Genomic DNA, 14,438 nt, shown 5'->3' on the forward strand with positions numbered 1-14,438 from the left:
TAGATAATAAAATAATTGATTGCTAAGAAAACATATTTGAATAATTGAAAGAAGTTCAGAAAATATTCCTAGGTAAAGAGAATGTAATTCTTGTGCTTGCTTTGCTGTATCACTTGAGTGTGGAAAAGTGTTCTCTCTGCTTGACGTTCTAGGTTCATCAGAACACCCACATCAGTGAATTTGATTTTATTGAGAAAGCTTGGTTTTGCCTGAGGTTACTAAGTTAGTATGAAATTAACCATACTGGTATATCTCTATCATTAAGAACACTTAACTAATGTACTATACTACTGCAGCTTTTATTGGCATGGACCTAGTCATTCATTTGTCAATCTCTTCCTTAATTCTCTCTACCCCCGCCTACTCCCCTTACATCCAGCCCCCCTTTTTTTGCCCCACAAGACTGCAGAGCAAACTGGCTCAAATGAAAAGTCTAAAAATAAAATAGTATAACCAGGAGAGGACTGATTTCATTTCTTTAAGGAGAAAGTGAAGTAGTCAAAAGATGGCATGGAAAAGAAGTATAAGAAAGTAAACTGAAAAGAAGGAAGGAAAATATGGTAGCAAGTCTTGAGGAGGAAGGAGATGATAAATGTGGGATTCCGAGAAGAGAAAGCATTTCCTTAGGAGTCATGATTGCATGTTCTGATGTCTTGAATAGGCTAATGTACTGTGATAACCTGGGACTCCTATAATAAATAGACTGCAGTTGCTGGTTCAGAAACAGCCACTGAAGTCTCAGTTGGATATTTGCCATTGGCAGTGCTGTATAGTCCTGAACAATGCATTTGAGGAGCAAGGATAGGAGATGCAAACTGAAACTGAAAAGAATTCTGTGAGAAGAAATTTTGGTGCTATGCAGTTATGTCAGGAGACTGCACTACCAGAATTACCAGCAAACAGACTTGAGATGAAGTGTGGACAGCTGGGAAAGAGGAGCTCTGGGCTCCATCCAGTCGGGAGGTCTTCTAGATGTCAAGGTGCTGATCACATGCATGCATGAAGAAAGCATACATCCACCCCCACCTCTTCCTTGCTTGGAGTCAGCACCTTGGGCTGCAAGTACTTGGCCATGGGCAAGTTTTAAAAGAGGGACTTAGCTGTTAGGGAGGTGACGTTCTTGGGAGAAATAATAACAAGATTATTCCTGATATATGGGTTGACATTTGGATGTAAAATTAATAAAATAGATAGGTGAAGTGCTGAAGTCTTAAGGAACAACTGATAATGAAGGTCAGAACTCATGGGGAGTAGTTGGAATGTTCCCCATGAATTACTATTTGTGGGGATTACTATTCCCATGGGAAGAGTAATTCAGGAGCTGCTCAAACGTTTAGTGAAGAGGCTATACCTAATTTGTTTACAAAATTGAGATCAAGGAGAAACAATTTAAATGCTTGCATACTCTGTTAAGTATCCCAGATACATGACAGGAAATCATGTGTTTCAGGAAAAATAGCAATGCCACAGAGTTGCATTTATGTTTTGAAAGATGCATGCAGTTAAAGACTGAGAGAGAAATAAAGATGGAGCTGCTGATGTTAGATTAAACATCGGTGAAGCTGACGTTTTTAGGTGAACTGAAAAAAAACCCATATTTGGATGAATTATGTCTGGATCTGACTTATAATCACATTTTGGTAAACATTAAGGAACTAATTCTTCTGAATTACTTATAGGATTGTCTGTTGGTACCCAGGGGCAGAGTTTGGTGTAGTTAGAGATTTTTATGGTTTTTTTTTATATGTGGGATTTAGTAATGCAACTTGAATAAATGTGCTATGTAGACATAAAATATTCATGCTACTTTAAGAAATAGGCATTAATGCAATCTTGATCGTTTTTTAAATACCCTATTTTATATGATTTTTTAAAATGCATTTTAGTCACGAAGTGTGGACAAGCAACATGCTGTACTTAACTATGATGCGTCTACAGATGAACACTTGGTGAAGGATTTGGGCAGCTTGAATGGGGTAAGTTAAGATCAGAAATGGATAGCTCCTCATAGTCTTTTGTATGTTTCTTTGTTTTGGGTTGTTGTTTTTTTTTTTTTTGAGTGAAGAGAATATGACTTAAGTGTGCTTTAATGTCTTTATAATGCAGGATTGGAAATGGGGGAACATTCAGAAGGAAAGCGTAGTTTTTGCATTGGCTTTCCACTGCACGGTATTTAAAGGGCTTTGGTAAATTCCATTAATAAGAGGGCCTTGACATTAAAAAAAAAAAAAAAAAAAAATCAAAAGAATCAAAAGGAGTATGCTACTCTTCTGTATTTCAGATATGCAAGGGGGGAAGAATTGTGATTATATTTTAAAAGAGAAAAAAACAGATTTCTGGTCCATATACTGGACTGCATGAAAAAGACTGTGACCAGCTGGTCAAAGGAGGTGATTCTGCCCCTCTACTCTGCTGTCTGTTGTCCTCGACATAAGAAGGACATGGAACTGTTGGAACAAGTCCAGAGTAGGGCAATGAGAAAAGGGGGGCTAGAACACCTCCTGTAGGAATACAAGCCAAGAAAGTTGGGGCTCTTCAGCCTGGAGAAGAGAAGGCTGTGTGAAGACCTCATAGCAGCCTTCCAGTATCTGAAGAGGGCCTATAAAGATGCTGGGAAGGGACTCTTCACTTGGGACTGTAGCAATAGGGCAAGGGGTAACAGGTTCAAACTTAAACAGGGGAAGTTCAGGTTAGATCTAAGGAAGAAGTTCTTTACTGTGAGGGTGATGAGGCACAGGAACAGGTTGCCCAAAGAAGTGTTCAAGGCAGTATTCAAGGCCAGGCTGGATGGGCCCTTGGGCAACATGGTTTAATGTGAAGCGTCCCTGTCCATGGCAGGGGGGTTGGAATTAAACGATCTTAAGGTCCTTTCCAACCCAAACCATTCTATGATTCTGTGGTTAAAAAGTTGATTTTTTATTCCTTATGCTTATTCATGTTTCATATTTCATTTCATATTTACTTGAAATAAATTTATTTCAAATCCAATAAATGGATTTATTTCATATGCTATTACTTTTTTCTCTCTTAAAAAAAAAAAATACAGCCAAGATGCTAAAGTACTTCATATGTGAAAAAAAATTGAATGGCAATAGCCATGTTGTATATAAATGTAAATCTGTTTAATTCTGTATTTGCATTTAGTTTTTCAGTATCCTTTTTATCAAATATGTGAGTAATGCTTAAGTGTCAAATCATTGCACACTAATATAGGAAAAATTCAAAGTTGTGAGCAAAATAAGGTTTCATATCCCATTTTACATTTTAAGGCTTTTCTATGAATTGCATATACAATAGTCTAGGTAAGCTTCACCTCTTATAAATGGTTTTAGTATTATAATAGATTATTAAAAACTGGGTAACTTTGTCATATTTTTATAGCCCTTTAAATACTTGCGAGGTTTTTTTTTTTTTTATGCACAGTAGTTGTGGTTGTTATTTTAACTTTAAATGTTTACCTGTGTGAATGCATGCAAAATATGAGTTCATCTGTGATCTCTTATTTGAATTAATATTTGGAAAGGTAGTGAATAGCATTGTCAGATGTTTAAAAAAATAGAAGATTAAGGAGAAATCTCAAATTGTTGCCTGTTAGCACTGATTTAGGTTTTGGTGTTTGATCTTGAAAAGCGTTTCAAAGGAAAAACTCTGTTAGTCTGCTTCTTACTAGCTTTTCTGTATTTAACTAACTCAGCCTTCCAAGGATTCAATGTCAATTTCATATGAAACCAGTGTAACCTGAAGGGTTATATCCTTTGAACAGTTGTAGACATATAAGAACTTTGCTCCTTAAATATTTAATAGGAAAGTCAGTCAAATATTTAATTTGAAAGTCAGTGCATTGTTTTGAGGCAGTGATCAAAAATTAATTCAGTGCATAGTAGTTTTTTGCTGAGCCATTTGTTTTTATTCCCTATTTCTGTTACTCCTGTAATATAGTAGATATGCCTTCAGATTTTCATTGCCTTGTCACAGATCTTGAATTTAATAAACATACATTAAAAGTCCTTCATCCAAGTCTTCCTTTGCCTCTGATAAAGAGCTTTCAGATATTTGCTTCGCTTGATCTGATTAATTCTCAAGTTTGAGGTGTCAGTTGCTCTGTAGCTGTTTACCCAGAGACATCAAAGGAGCTCTTTCTTCCCACAGCTTTGGGTCAGGGAATATTAAGTCTTAGGAGTTCAGTCCTTGCTTTTATCTTCACAGTGCTTCCCTTACTGTCTCTTTTCAACTGTGCTTTTCCTACATACGTCTATCTACCTGGTTTTCAGGTTGAAAGAGGAAACAAATAATTTTGTAACACCATACTTAATTATGTCGCAGAACAGTAAGTACAATACTAGGCAACAATTCTTTTAGTCTAGCCACTGTTTCCATTGAGAACACCACCTCCCTAGCAGCCAAGTTCCTCTTTCAGTGCCTCATCAGCTTCTACCTGTTCTTTATTTGCTTGCTTCATTATATATCATAGAATGGTTTGGGTTGGAAGACCCTTAAAGATCATCTGATTCCAACCTCCCTGCCACGGTCAGGAACACCTTCCACTAGATCAGGTTGCTCAAAGACCCATCCAGTCTTGCCTTTCTGTGGAGAACAAATGCATACTTTTCTTAGTATACAGGACTGCTCCATTCCTTGTGTAATGCACTTTAACCACTCGAGATAACTCAGTTTAAGGAGAGAGGACTCCTACCAGTACATAGGACATTTTGAGTCCTAAATAATTTCATGAGATTTACTATAGCTGCACCTGATACCCTAATTTCTGAATATTCATATCTGTGTGTTCGATTCACACTTGGTTCAGTGAAAAGGTTACAGCAGTCTTCATCCTGGACTTGGATTTGAAAATATAGCAAGATGCCGGGCAGAAGTTTTTTTGCCAGGTTACACTGTAGAAAGATTCTTCAAAGATCTGTAAGTCTGTAAGTGTCTTAAATATTATGTAGTTACATTTCTTGTCTTTTCTAGTTTTTGTAATCAAGAGCTTAATATTCTATTCTGCCAGACAGAACATGTCTTCACCCTTTTCTATTTCTCTATCACTGAGTGAATTCAGAAGACATAAAATAGAGAGTTTTCTGTGAAGATAACAAATTCAATTTACAAAACAATTCAGTTTCATAGAAATGCATCCTAATTTGGAGAGTTCTAAGAGCAGTGGTATGACTCAGGATGAGCAGAAGGGTCAGTTTGAGAGCTGTCATTAGGAGACAGGTTCTGGGAGAAGTTTAAGCATCCCATCCAAGATCAAAAGGGCAAGTTGTGAGAGGAACACTTTCAGCTCCTGACATCTGCTCCTACCGTAGCATGTTATTATCATCCTTGGTTTCTGGAATGTGAAGTCAACTTCAGGCAACTTCAAGTCTTGGTGATGTTAGTAACCTGGGCAGTTTGCTTGATGCTGACAGCCTACCTTCCTAAGACTGTAAATCGGTTTTAAAAGATGCAGATCTGTTACAATGAAGGAATGTGCTTCACACACACAGCATACATTTTTTCCTTACAAGGGCTTGTGTCTGTTTTTGAATTTTTGTTGTAGGTGACTGTCTAGAATTTTCTTTAGAGCTTGAATAATCTAACTGCAAGCCCTATTTATGTTCATCTGATTTCCCCCCCCCCAGAGGTGCAACTGTTTTACAACTCTTCCAAACTATATCTCTGAAATATATTTTGACTTGAATGTGTATTAGTCTTTCTCCTTCCTGACTCTTTAGTTAGTCGTTCTGTATATCTCCACTGTTCTCTTGAAATTTATACCAGCATGTTTTTTGCAAATTCCTTGTTACTTTTCACTGTTAGGTTTAATCCTGATCTTGAAAAAGGAACGATTGGTAATCTGCCTCTAACAGCCAACTGATATGGCTGGTAAAACTGGGCAAACTTTCAGATACATAAATCCTTCTCCAAATCACCAAAAGCTTGTCTGATTTCTGCAGCTATATTTCCAATGGTAATTTCAAGGAGGAGATAATTACATATTGTACAGTAATTTTCAGGAGGTATTGGCAAACTGATGGAATTTGCTCTGCTTTGCTGATAGCTGGTATAATAATGTTGTTTCTGCTTACAAATGTTGTTACACCTACTGTTTCAAGAGTCACAATATACTGAATATCATTACTATTTGGAGTTACTTGGATGCACTAACTTGGTCTGTTTTTCCGTTAAGTTCTTTGACAATGTTTAGAAATTATAAGCTACATCAGAAATCTCGTATCTATTGTTAAATGCTGTACAAATATGATGACAAATCAATTCTGACAGTTAATTGGGATTAAAAAAGCAAACTGCAAGAAAAATAATGAGTTGCTTATTTGAGAGAACATTAATCAGCAATTCAGTAAATACTGCTAACAGAATTAAACTTCTAAGAAACTTTTCAAGGCCAGTGTGATGTCAGCAGCTTGGTTAGTGACTGGTGTTTAACCCTTCTGCAACCTTTTGTGAAGCAGGTGGCAATTTGAGCTTATCATATAATTCCCCAGTGAATCACCAGTAGAAAATTTATGGTGCTGGAAATTGCCTTATAAAATTGTTTAAGTGATTTGTCATTTTTATTATTTTGGAATTTAATAGTATCTCTTTCTGTCCTCATTTATTTCTGTAGACATTTGTGAATGATGTGAGGATTCCAGAGCAGACATACATCACTCTGAAGTTAGAAGATAAATTGAGATTTGGATATGATATCCTTGTCGTAAAAATGCACAGCATCAGGACACACTTTTTTTGTTAAAAGTATGCTTGTGTCAAATCAAGAGTCTTTTCACTACTTCAAGTAACTTCAAAATATATATTTCTCTTGTTATTACAAAAATACCTGTATTAAAGAAAACGGTAGGGTCTAGATTCTGTACCTTCATCAGAACTATTGATAAAGTACGCTTCATTGTTTCTCACCGCATGAAACCTCGAACCCTAGTTGCAGTTTAGAACCTGTTAATGTAATATTTGTGTTGCAAAGAAACATTATTTGAGGCAAATACATAAAAATTTGTATCATGTATCATCTCATATACAATGAGATTGTATACAGGTGGAGAAGATTATGAATAATTACTCAGCAAACTGCCAAATGGAAAAAAGAAAACCCCAAACTTACAGCAATTAAGATAGCTACTCTATTTTCAAATAGTAAATAATTGTCCATTTGCTTTGTTGAGTATGTTTGTACATGCTGATCCTAACAGTGAAATACTTGTAGAAGCATCATCGCCATTCCAGTGATAGAATATACTCAGGACTGTTCCTTTTCAGTAAAATCCTCTTGTAAATTGAGGAATCATTCCAGTATTTTCCTTAGCATTTCCTACATACAAATCTGTTTACTGTCGTCAGGGGAGAGATGAGAGTCCCTGAAGAAGCACTTAAGGTAACAATGTGCCGATCCAAAATGACGATCTGTCATTATGTAGTGATTGGTAACATAAGGGTTTTTTCTACTCTTTGAGAATTCTTTTTTATTGTTTTATTTTATTTATTTGATGTCATGTAGCATGAAAAATTCACAAGCCAACTCCAGTTGTCCCAAAAATCTTCAGAAGCAGAAGGATCGAGGCAAACCAGCTCCAAAAGCTCAGAGTCCAAGGTAACGGACTCCACAACTGAAGTGCACCATAAAACTCCAGAAGCACAGAAATCTGAAGAGAAATCATTGGGTAAGGTTCTTTTTTGCTGCAGAAGCACAAAAACTTGGAAAAGATGTTCATTTGCTTTGGTAGAATGCCTGTGAAGTTCTGCAGATAGTAAAAACTCCACATGTGAAATTTTAAATATACTTTAAGAGTAATTAATAACTTTTATAATTTATTTTTTGGCTTTTGTTTACTGTAGCAACCACATGTTAAGAAAACTTGTATAGGGACATTTCATCAGCATTTATCAGACTTTTGCATTCTTCTTTCCCAAAATCACGAACACACCTCCCCACACGCTCCCTTGTTTTTTATAACAGGTGGAGGGTTTGTTTGTTTGTTTGATCAGTATTAGCATTCGTTGTTAGATGGGTCAGGTTAGAACCCAACTGTTCCATTGTGCTTTAAAAATTTGTAGAAACTGAAGCTTTCATCTTGTTTCTACATCATCTTTCATATTTATGTAATGTGTCATGGTGGCTCTACTGCGGGTGTCTTAGGCTTGCTAAAATTTATTGTTCATCTGTAGTGTGAATTACTTTGTTACCTATTACTACATGAGATAACCACAAGAATGAGAAAGAAGTTGGGTATCGTTGCTTCCTTAATGTGGAGCTGACTAGGACTGACTTCTTAGGTCAAGGCTGTATAGTTTTGTTTAAGTTTTGGCTGTTCTTCTGAAGGCACACTTCAAAGAGTTCTCTTCCCCACATAAAGGATTCATATATAATTAAATAAACTATTTGTTTTGTTGGCTTATCTGGCATCCTTATAAGGTACATAAAGCGTATCAATTGCTTCAAGGTTACTATTTAATATTGCTTTTCAGGTCCTCTTAAATTTTCATAAAGTAGAAGAATGGAGTTTTTTATCCTCATCTTCCATTCCGCTTTTCATTCTTCACAAAATAATAGTCAAAGTTAATGGTAGGGATGTGTATGTGAGTGTAACTCTTGGAAACTTTTGGGGGATTGATTCACTGTTGCTGTATATACGCATAGCTGTTTACTTAGCTTGCTAATTCAGTGCACAAGCATCAGCCATCAAATTTTTAAAAACAATTCATTATTGACTAAAGTGTAATGTTATTTTTAAAAAAAAGGTATCTTCAAATCATATTGAAACTTCTGACATGATTGTGAAATTAGATATCAACTTAGGAGTGGCAGTGAATAAAACATTGACTAAAAATGTTTAAATTCATTATAGGCAAAGTAACAGACAAGCTACTAAGCTGGATTTGAACAGATCACATTATTTTATATGAAGAATGTTCAAAGTATTTTCAGATCATCTGTATAGTACTAGAGTAGCTAAATCTCAGTAGGGTAAAGCATTCTTCCAGAGATAAAGACAAAGCTAATCTAGTCAATTTATCATCAACATAGAAATCTTAATTACATTGGTGTTTTGGTTTGTGTTTCTTTTTCTTATTTGATTTTTATGTTGTCTTGTGTATGCAGTCTATATAAGAAGTAGTATTTTTTATTTGTACTGTAATTTAACTGCTACTTAAAAAAAAATAAAATAAAATGGTTGTTCTCCATGATGTTTTACACAGGGTAGCTTTTACCACTCTTTAGTAGCTGTCAGCGGTTTGGAACCTTGGCAACATCACAAAATTTGATCAGTTTTTCATGCAGTGAGTTCAGATTTCATTGAAAGGTCAATGTGGGTAAAAATGAGAATCTTCTTGCAGAAGTAGTGGACAGCTTTTAGGTGTGTACTGCTGAGTTGATAACTTCAAACTGAAATCAGAAAATAATGTTTACAGATATATCAGGGTAACAAAAGAGGTGTCAGCTGCCTTTGCATAAATGTTTGTGCCAAACGTTTTGATCAGGTCACTAGTAAGCTTTTATATTTAGAACCCAGATCAGTTAGCCAGCCTCCAAGTTTGTTTTGTATTTAGGCAAATGCATGAAGCCAATTCACTTCAGCTTCCATGAGAAATGATCCGAGCAAATGACTTTCTCTTCATGTTGTTTTAACCTAAATATCACAAGTAAACGGCAAAGTAATTTCCTCTGATTTGGGCTGATTTTATAGATCTTTCTGCCATGCCTCGTGGGACACCTTTGTACGGACAGCCAGCCTGGTGGGGTGATGATGAAGCTGATGAAAAAAGTGGTTGTAAGCAGGATAGCAAACAGGAAGAAAAAACGCAGGAGACAGGGCCTTCAGGTAAGTCTGTTGTCTTATTTTTGTGGGTATTTTTTCTCTTTATTAGAGTGCATATGTCCTTAACTAGGGAACTAAACAAATATTAATGTTTAGAATTTTCATAAACATTTTGCATAGATGAAAGACTGTTAAAATTAAGCTAAAGATATTTATTCTGTGTGAAACTGTGCATTTCCAAAGATCAATGTCACATACAATGTGCTATTTTTCTATATTGTATGTAGTATATAATACAATTTGTTGTCAGTAATTGTAGAAAATAATGTTATCTGAACTAGTGTCTTATTTATCAATTTAATTCATATTTGTAATTTTATGTGCTTAAGGGTAGAGATTGCATAGGGTTATTTTATCAAAATAACTTCTGAAAATAAATGGTGCTATATTTATTTGACTTTTAGCTATAAAAGGTGATCTATGCTAACATTTTCTCTGTAGTTTAATAATGGTGCATTAGTGGGAATTGCATTTCATAATTCTTGCAGTAAAGATTTACATAGTCTAAAGTTAAATTGGTAATGTTTATTTTCCTGTAATATAGGTTAATTTTTTAGTTTGCTTGTCTATGTAAAATATGTATTGCCAAAACTTAAATCTCAATGTCTATAATTAGGCTTCTAAATCTATCATCAGGCATATAAATAAAGAGACTGCTATTCTAACATGCAGAATAACCTTAAAACTTAACACAAGTTTGCAGCTTTTTAAAGTACTATGACTGAGGTGGGAATTTCTCTCTTCCTGTAATAGTAGTTGCCTTGGTTATCATGAATCTTGTTTGCAGGAATTTTAGTAAATGCTAAAATCTGTAAAATCAAACTAAACTAACACTTCAATGCAATGAAGTCAATGTCTTTGGAGTTAGCTTTTTATCATAACTTTAATGATGTTTTTCATATGAGTTTGAATTTGTAAGGACTCGGTAAAGTACCTTAAGATTTGGGCTAGTAGAAAGAAAACAGGTGAAAACAGATTGTTTTTGTGCAGTATGAAAGTTTTGTCGCATATAAAAGAACTGCATTATAGTGCAGTAGAGTTGTAGAGCCCTTTCATATTTGGTTGCTTTGGTTGTTTCTTTCTGTGAAAAACTTCTCTACCATACACAGCATGAGTACAGTATGCTAATATGTGCTACTGTGAAGGCTTTTTAACTACAGGTTTAATGTCTCACATTAGTAATCTATAACTCTGTAGTTCAAATCTTGTCTAGAAATGTGTTGTTGAAACACTTCTAAGCATTTCTAAGGAATACAAATGTTTTTAATGGCAGTAATAATGAGAGACAATGACTGTTAGATGTTACTCCACTTTCATTTTTCTCAAGAAAAATGGAAATTGCATATATCATCAGTTACAAAGAAAAAGAATTGAGTCACACCATAGATAGACTTGTTAGCCACATGATTTTCCTAGCTTTTGAAATTACAGGAAACAGTAACTGTTGGCTGTGAAACCTGTGACTCTGTATCTTGCTGTATATGCCAGAACAGGGATAGTAATGTCTCTAATACCTGTTTCTATACTCACCTGTATTTATCTGTGCTGTTCTAATTTTAAAAACATGCATGTTATTTGCCTTCATTGAAGAATATCCCAAAGTCTGTGATTTTGATGCCATACCATTTACAAGGTATGACACAAGATTTCAGCTTCTATTTAGTAGCATACGCATTCTTATGTTTTCATACTTAGAAGTCACTTTTTCAGAAGCAATATTGGAAATGGTTTGCATTCTTTTGTATTCATTTATCAAAAGATTTTTCAGCAAGTGGCCACTGCTCCTTTCTTAGTTCCCAAGTCCAAAGAAAAATAAGATTCCAGCTTCTTCTCAAACTAGTCAAGAAGATGAAATCTATTTCAGTAGTAGACAAAAAATGTTGTTCTTGACAGAACGTCGGTAATGGGGATATTTTTTACATGCTTTGCATCAGTGAAGCTGTCAAAGTAAATGATGAATGGAGAAAACTGACTAATATTTTCTACCCTGTTTAACTGATTTTGTTTGTTTTCCATATATATACATCATATAAATAAAAGCAACATTTGGGCCTGGAGGCTTCTTGGCAAATAAAACGTGGGGATTTTTTGGTTTGTTTTTTTTTTGTTTATTTTTTCTAACATAGGTTAGAAATCCATTTTGTTTACGCTATTGTTGTTTAATCATAAATTTATTTTCTACAAATAGAATTAATCTGGGTCTAGGAATAGCTTCTGTTTCCTCAAACTGGAAGACTAATAAATCTGCAAGAGTGGAAGCGCATACTAAACAAAAGCTTATGTGAAATGCTAGAAGAGGACACTGATAGGGCGGGGAGGAAACAAAACCTAACATTTCTGCAAAACAATTCAATCTAGAAGCATATGGAACTAAAATCCCTTGTATGGACAAGTGGTTTATTTATCTTGATCACTTAATCTCTGAGTAGACACTAGTTGTATGTTTTGCTAGTCTGGGTTTTTACTGTTGTAGATGTTTTTAGTAGTGTTGGCAGAGAGCCTGAGAAGACAGACCACATAACAGTTGACATTTGCCTCTATGGACACATTTCCTCAGTCTTAGAACAGTAACTACATTTGTGTAGAAGTGTGGGGAAAAAAAATATCCTGAATGTTTTTGTAGATTTATAAAATAAAGACAAGGTTTTGGGGCTATTTGGTCTACAGTTTCATTCCATGAAAACATTAAGTTAATTTTCAACAAGTTAGTATGCATTTTCTTCATGCACTTAGGTTTTATAACACAGGTTAATATAATGATTGGAAGTCAATATAGCTTTAATGAAAGGAAATCAGAAATTTGAATTGGAAACAAGACTGTCGTGTTTGGATTTTTTTTTAATAAAAATGAAATTTAATAAAAAATACTAAAGATTGATGCAGTTATTTGTTCTTTCATGGGCTAAATTATATGAAGCATTTCAAACACTGGTTTGGAACATGTTTCCTAATATAAACTGCCTAAAGTAAGTACAGTACAGGTGAATTCATGTATGTAAATTCTTGAACTTTTTGCTTAGTAACTCAGTCTCATAAAGCCTGATATCATTTTAACAAATTAATCCTATGAAGAATCTGTTTCATGCTTTAATGATTTGGTACAGGATTATTCACTGAATATAAAAGGAGGCATGAATTATAACAGATGGGGCAAGGTTTAATGAGGAGATTGAAATGCGAGATTTGTTTCTGCTAAGCCAACTACAGACAATTAGTCTTTACAGTCTCAAGTTAATAAGATTATTTCAATGTTACTGTCTTTCTATCACAACAGAAACTCACTAATGGAAATTATTCACAAACATCAGAAAAACCTGGAAAACTTGAAAGAGGAAAAAATCATTTTGCTTTTTTCAGACGTGTTTTGCTGTGATTGAATGATCCATAGACCTAGTAATCCATGTTAAAATGAACAGTTGCATATGCACCTGTGGTGTGACTTTATGTTGCAGGTATTAAACTTACGTTATTGGCAAGTTTACTGGGTGTGTGATTGTTATTATTGCCATGTGTTACACTCACTTCTGAAAAGCAAAAGCTGCGTTCTCTGCTGATCTCAGTAGTAGTTTAGAATTTTATATTATAAATGCTTTTACCAGAGATCTAAGAAAAGACAGAAGTCAGGTTTTAAACAGGCTTTAATATTTTTTCCATTTGGCACGAAGCATTAGTTTCTTACAAGTCCAGCCTTGCGTAACACTGTATGAGATTGTTTCTTACATTTAAGAAACAGTGTTGTTTTAAGGTAAAGCAGGCTGACAGTTATTTTAAAAATACTACTGTAATCAGTATGTGTAGGAGATTGTACACACGTTTAATCACTAATGTTAAGATTAAAGTGCCTAGATATTTGTTGTAGATTTTTTCTGAATTTTTGCCTGGAATACATGCAAGTGCTGCATTATAGCTTACGGAACTTTTTAGAAACATTACAGCAATGTATTTAAGTAAGAGTCGTTTTGCAATTTTTTCTTTAACTTCTTTAAACCACGAAGTTAAATGATTTTTTATGAGCAGTGGGGATTTCTTTGCAGTAATATTTTATATATTTATTTTGAGAGAGCAATTTTTATGCTTTTTGATAAGACAGGTTATGACAACATTGAAAGCAGTACTAGGTGAATCATTACATGTAATTTTTGCGATCTTGTCTTAAAATAATGAACAACATGCTTCAGCCATAAAGCAAAAAAAGAACCTAAATGGTAAGTGGGAAATAAAAAGTAGTGTTATGGAGAAGAGAAGGAAAAAAAAGAAATTCTGTTAAACGCTCAAAAGCACTAGCTTCAGCTTCTTTTCATTAAACATATCATTGCAGAGTACCAAATATAAAGCTAAAATACAAAAAATATTTTGAGATATTGAATAATATTTTGGCTGCATCTTATACCTTCTGCAATTAATATTTTACTCTAGGTTTATGGATTTTTTTTTCAAGATGTGCTTTGTAATTTCCAAATATTTTTCTTTAATAAGTTTTATTCTTAAAATTGCATTTCTAAGGCAGGAAAAAAAGATCTGAAAACTGTACAAAGTATTTTCTGAGGTTTCATTCTATCTTTGCAGATGATATTTTATTCATACATATAGCTAATTTCTTGCATATCTGATATATTGTAT

At 34.4% G+C, this 14,438-nt stretch overlaps 1 protein-coding gene across 7 annotated transcripts in view; it reads left to right on the top strand.

Annotated features, from left to right (window-relative positions):
• Positions 1 to 14,438, top strand: part of CEP170 (centrosomal protein 170) — a 100,568-nt gene that overhangs the window by 28,934 nt on the left and 57,196 nt on the right. For 4 of the 7 annotated variants that reach the window (XM_061471138.1, XM_061471139.1, XM_061471142.1 and 1 more), the window contains exons 1-3: positions 7,297 to 7,375; positions 7,499 to 7,661; positions 9,687 to 9,821. In XM_061471138.1, coding sequence (XP_061327122.1) covers positions 7,349 to 7,375; positions 7,499 to 7,661; positions 9,687 to 9,821 — 325 coding nt within the window. In that variant the 5' untranslated portion in view covers positions 7,297 to 7,348. Of the gene's footprint in view, positions 1 to 1,886; positions 1,977 to 6,610; positions 6,690 to 7,296; positions 7,376 to 7,498; positions 7,662 to 9,686; positions 9,822 to 14,438 lie in introns of those variants that run through there. The other 3 variants (XM_061471140.1, XM_061471143.1, XM_061471145.1) reach the window with 2 other exon arrangements.

The sequence above is a fragment of the Pezoporus flaviventris genome, unplaced genomic scaffold (genome assembly GCF_033815535.1).
Source record: "Pezoporus flaviventris isolate CSIRO_AGI_PZ_B2104156 unplaced genomic scaffold, CSIRO_AGI_Pfla_v1 ptg000066l, whole genome shotgun sequence".
In the NCBI taxonomy this organism is placed as follows: domain Eukaryota; kingdom Metazoa; phylum Chordata; class Aves; order Psittaciformes; family Psittacidae; genus Pezoporus; species Pezoporus flaviventris.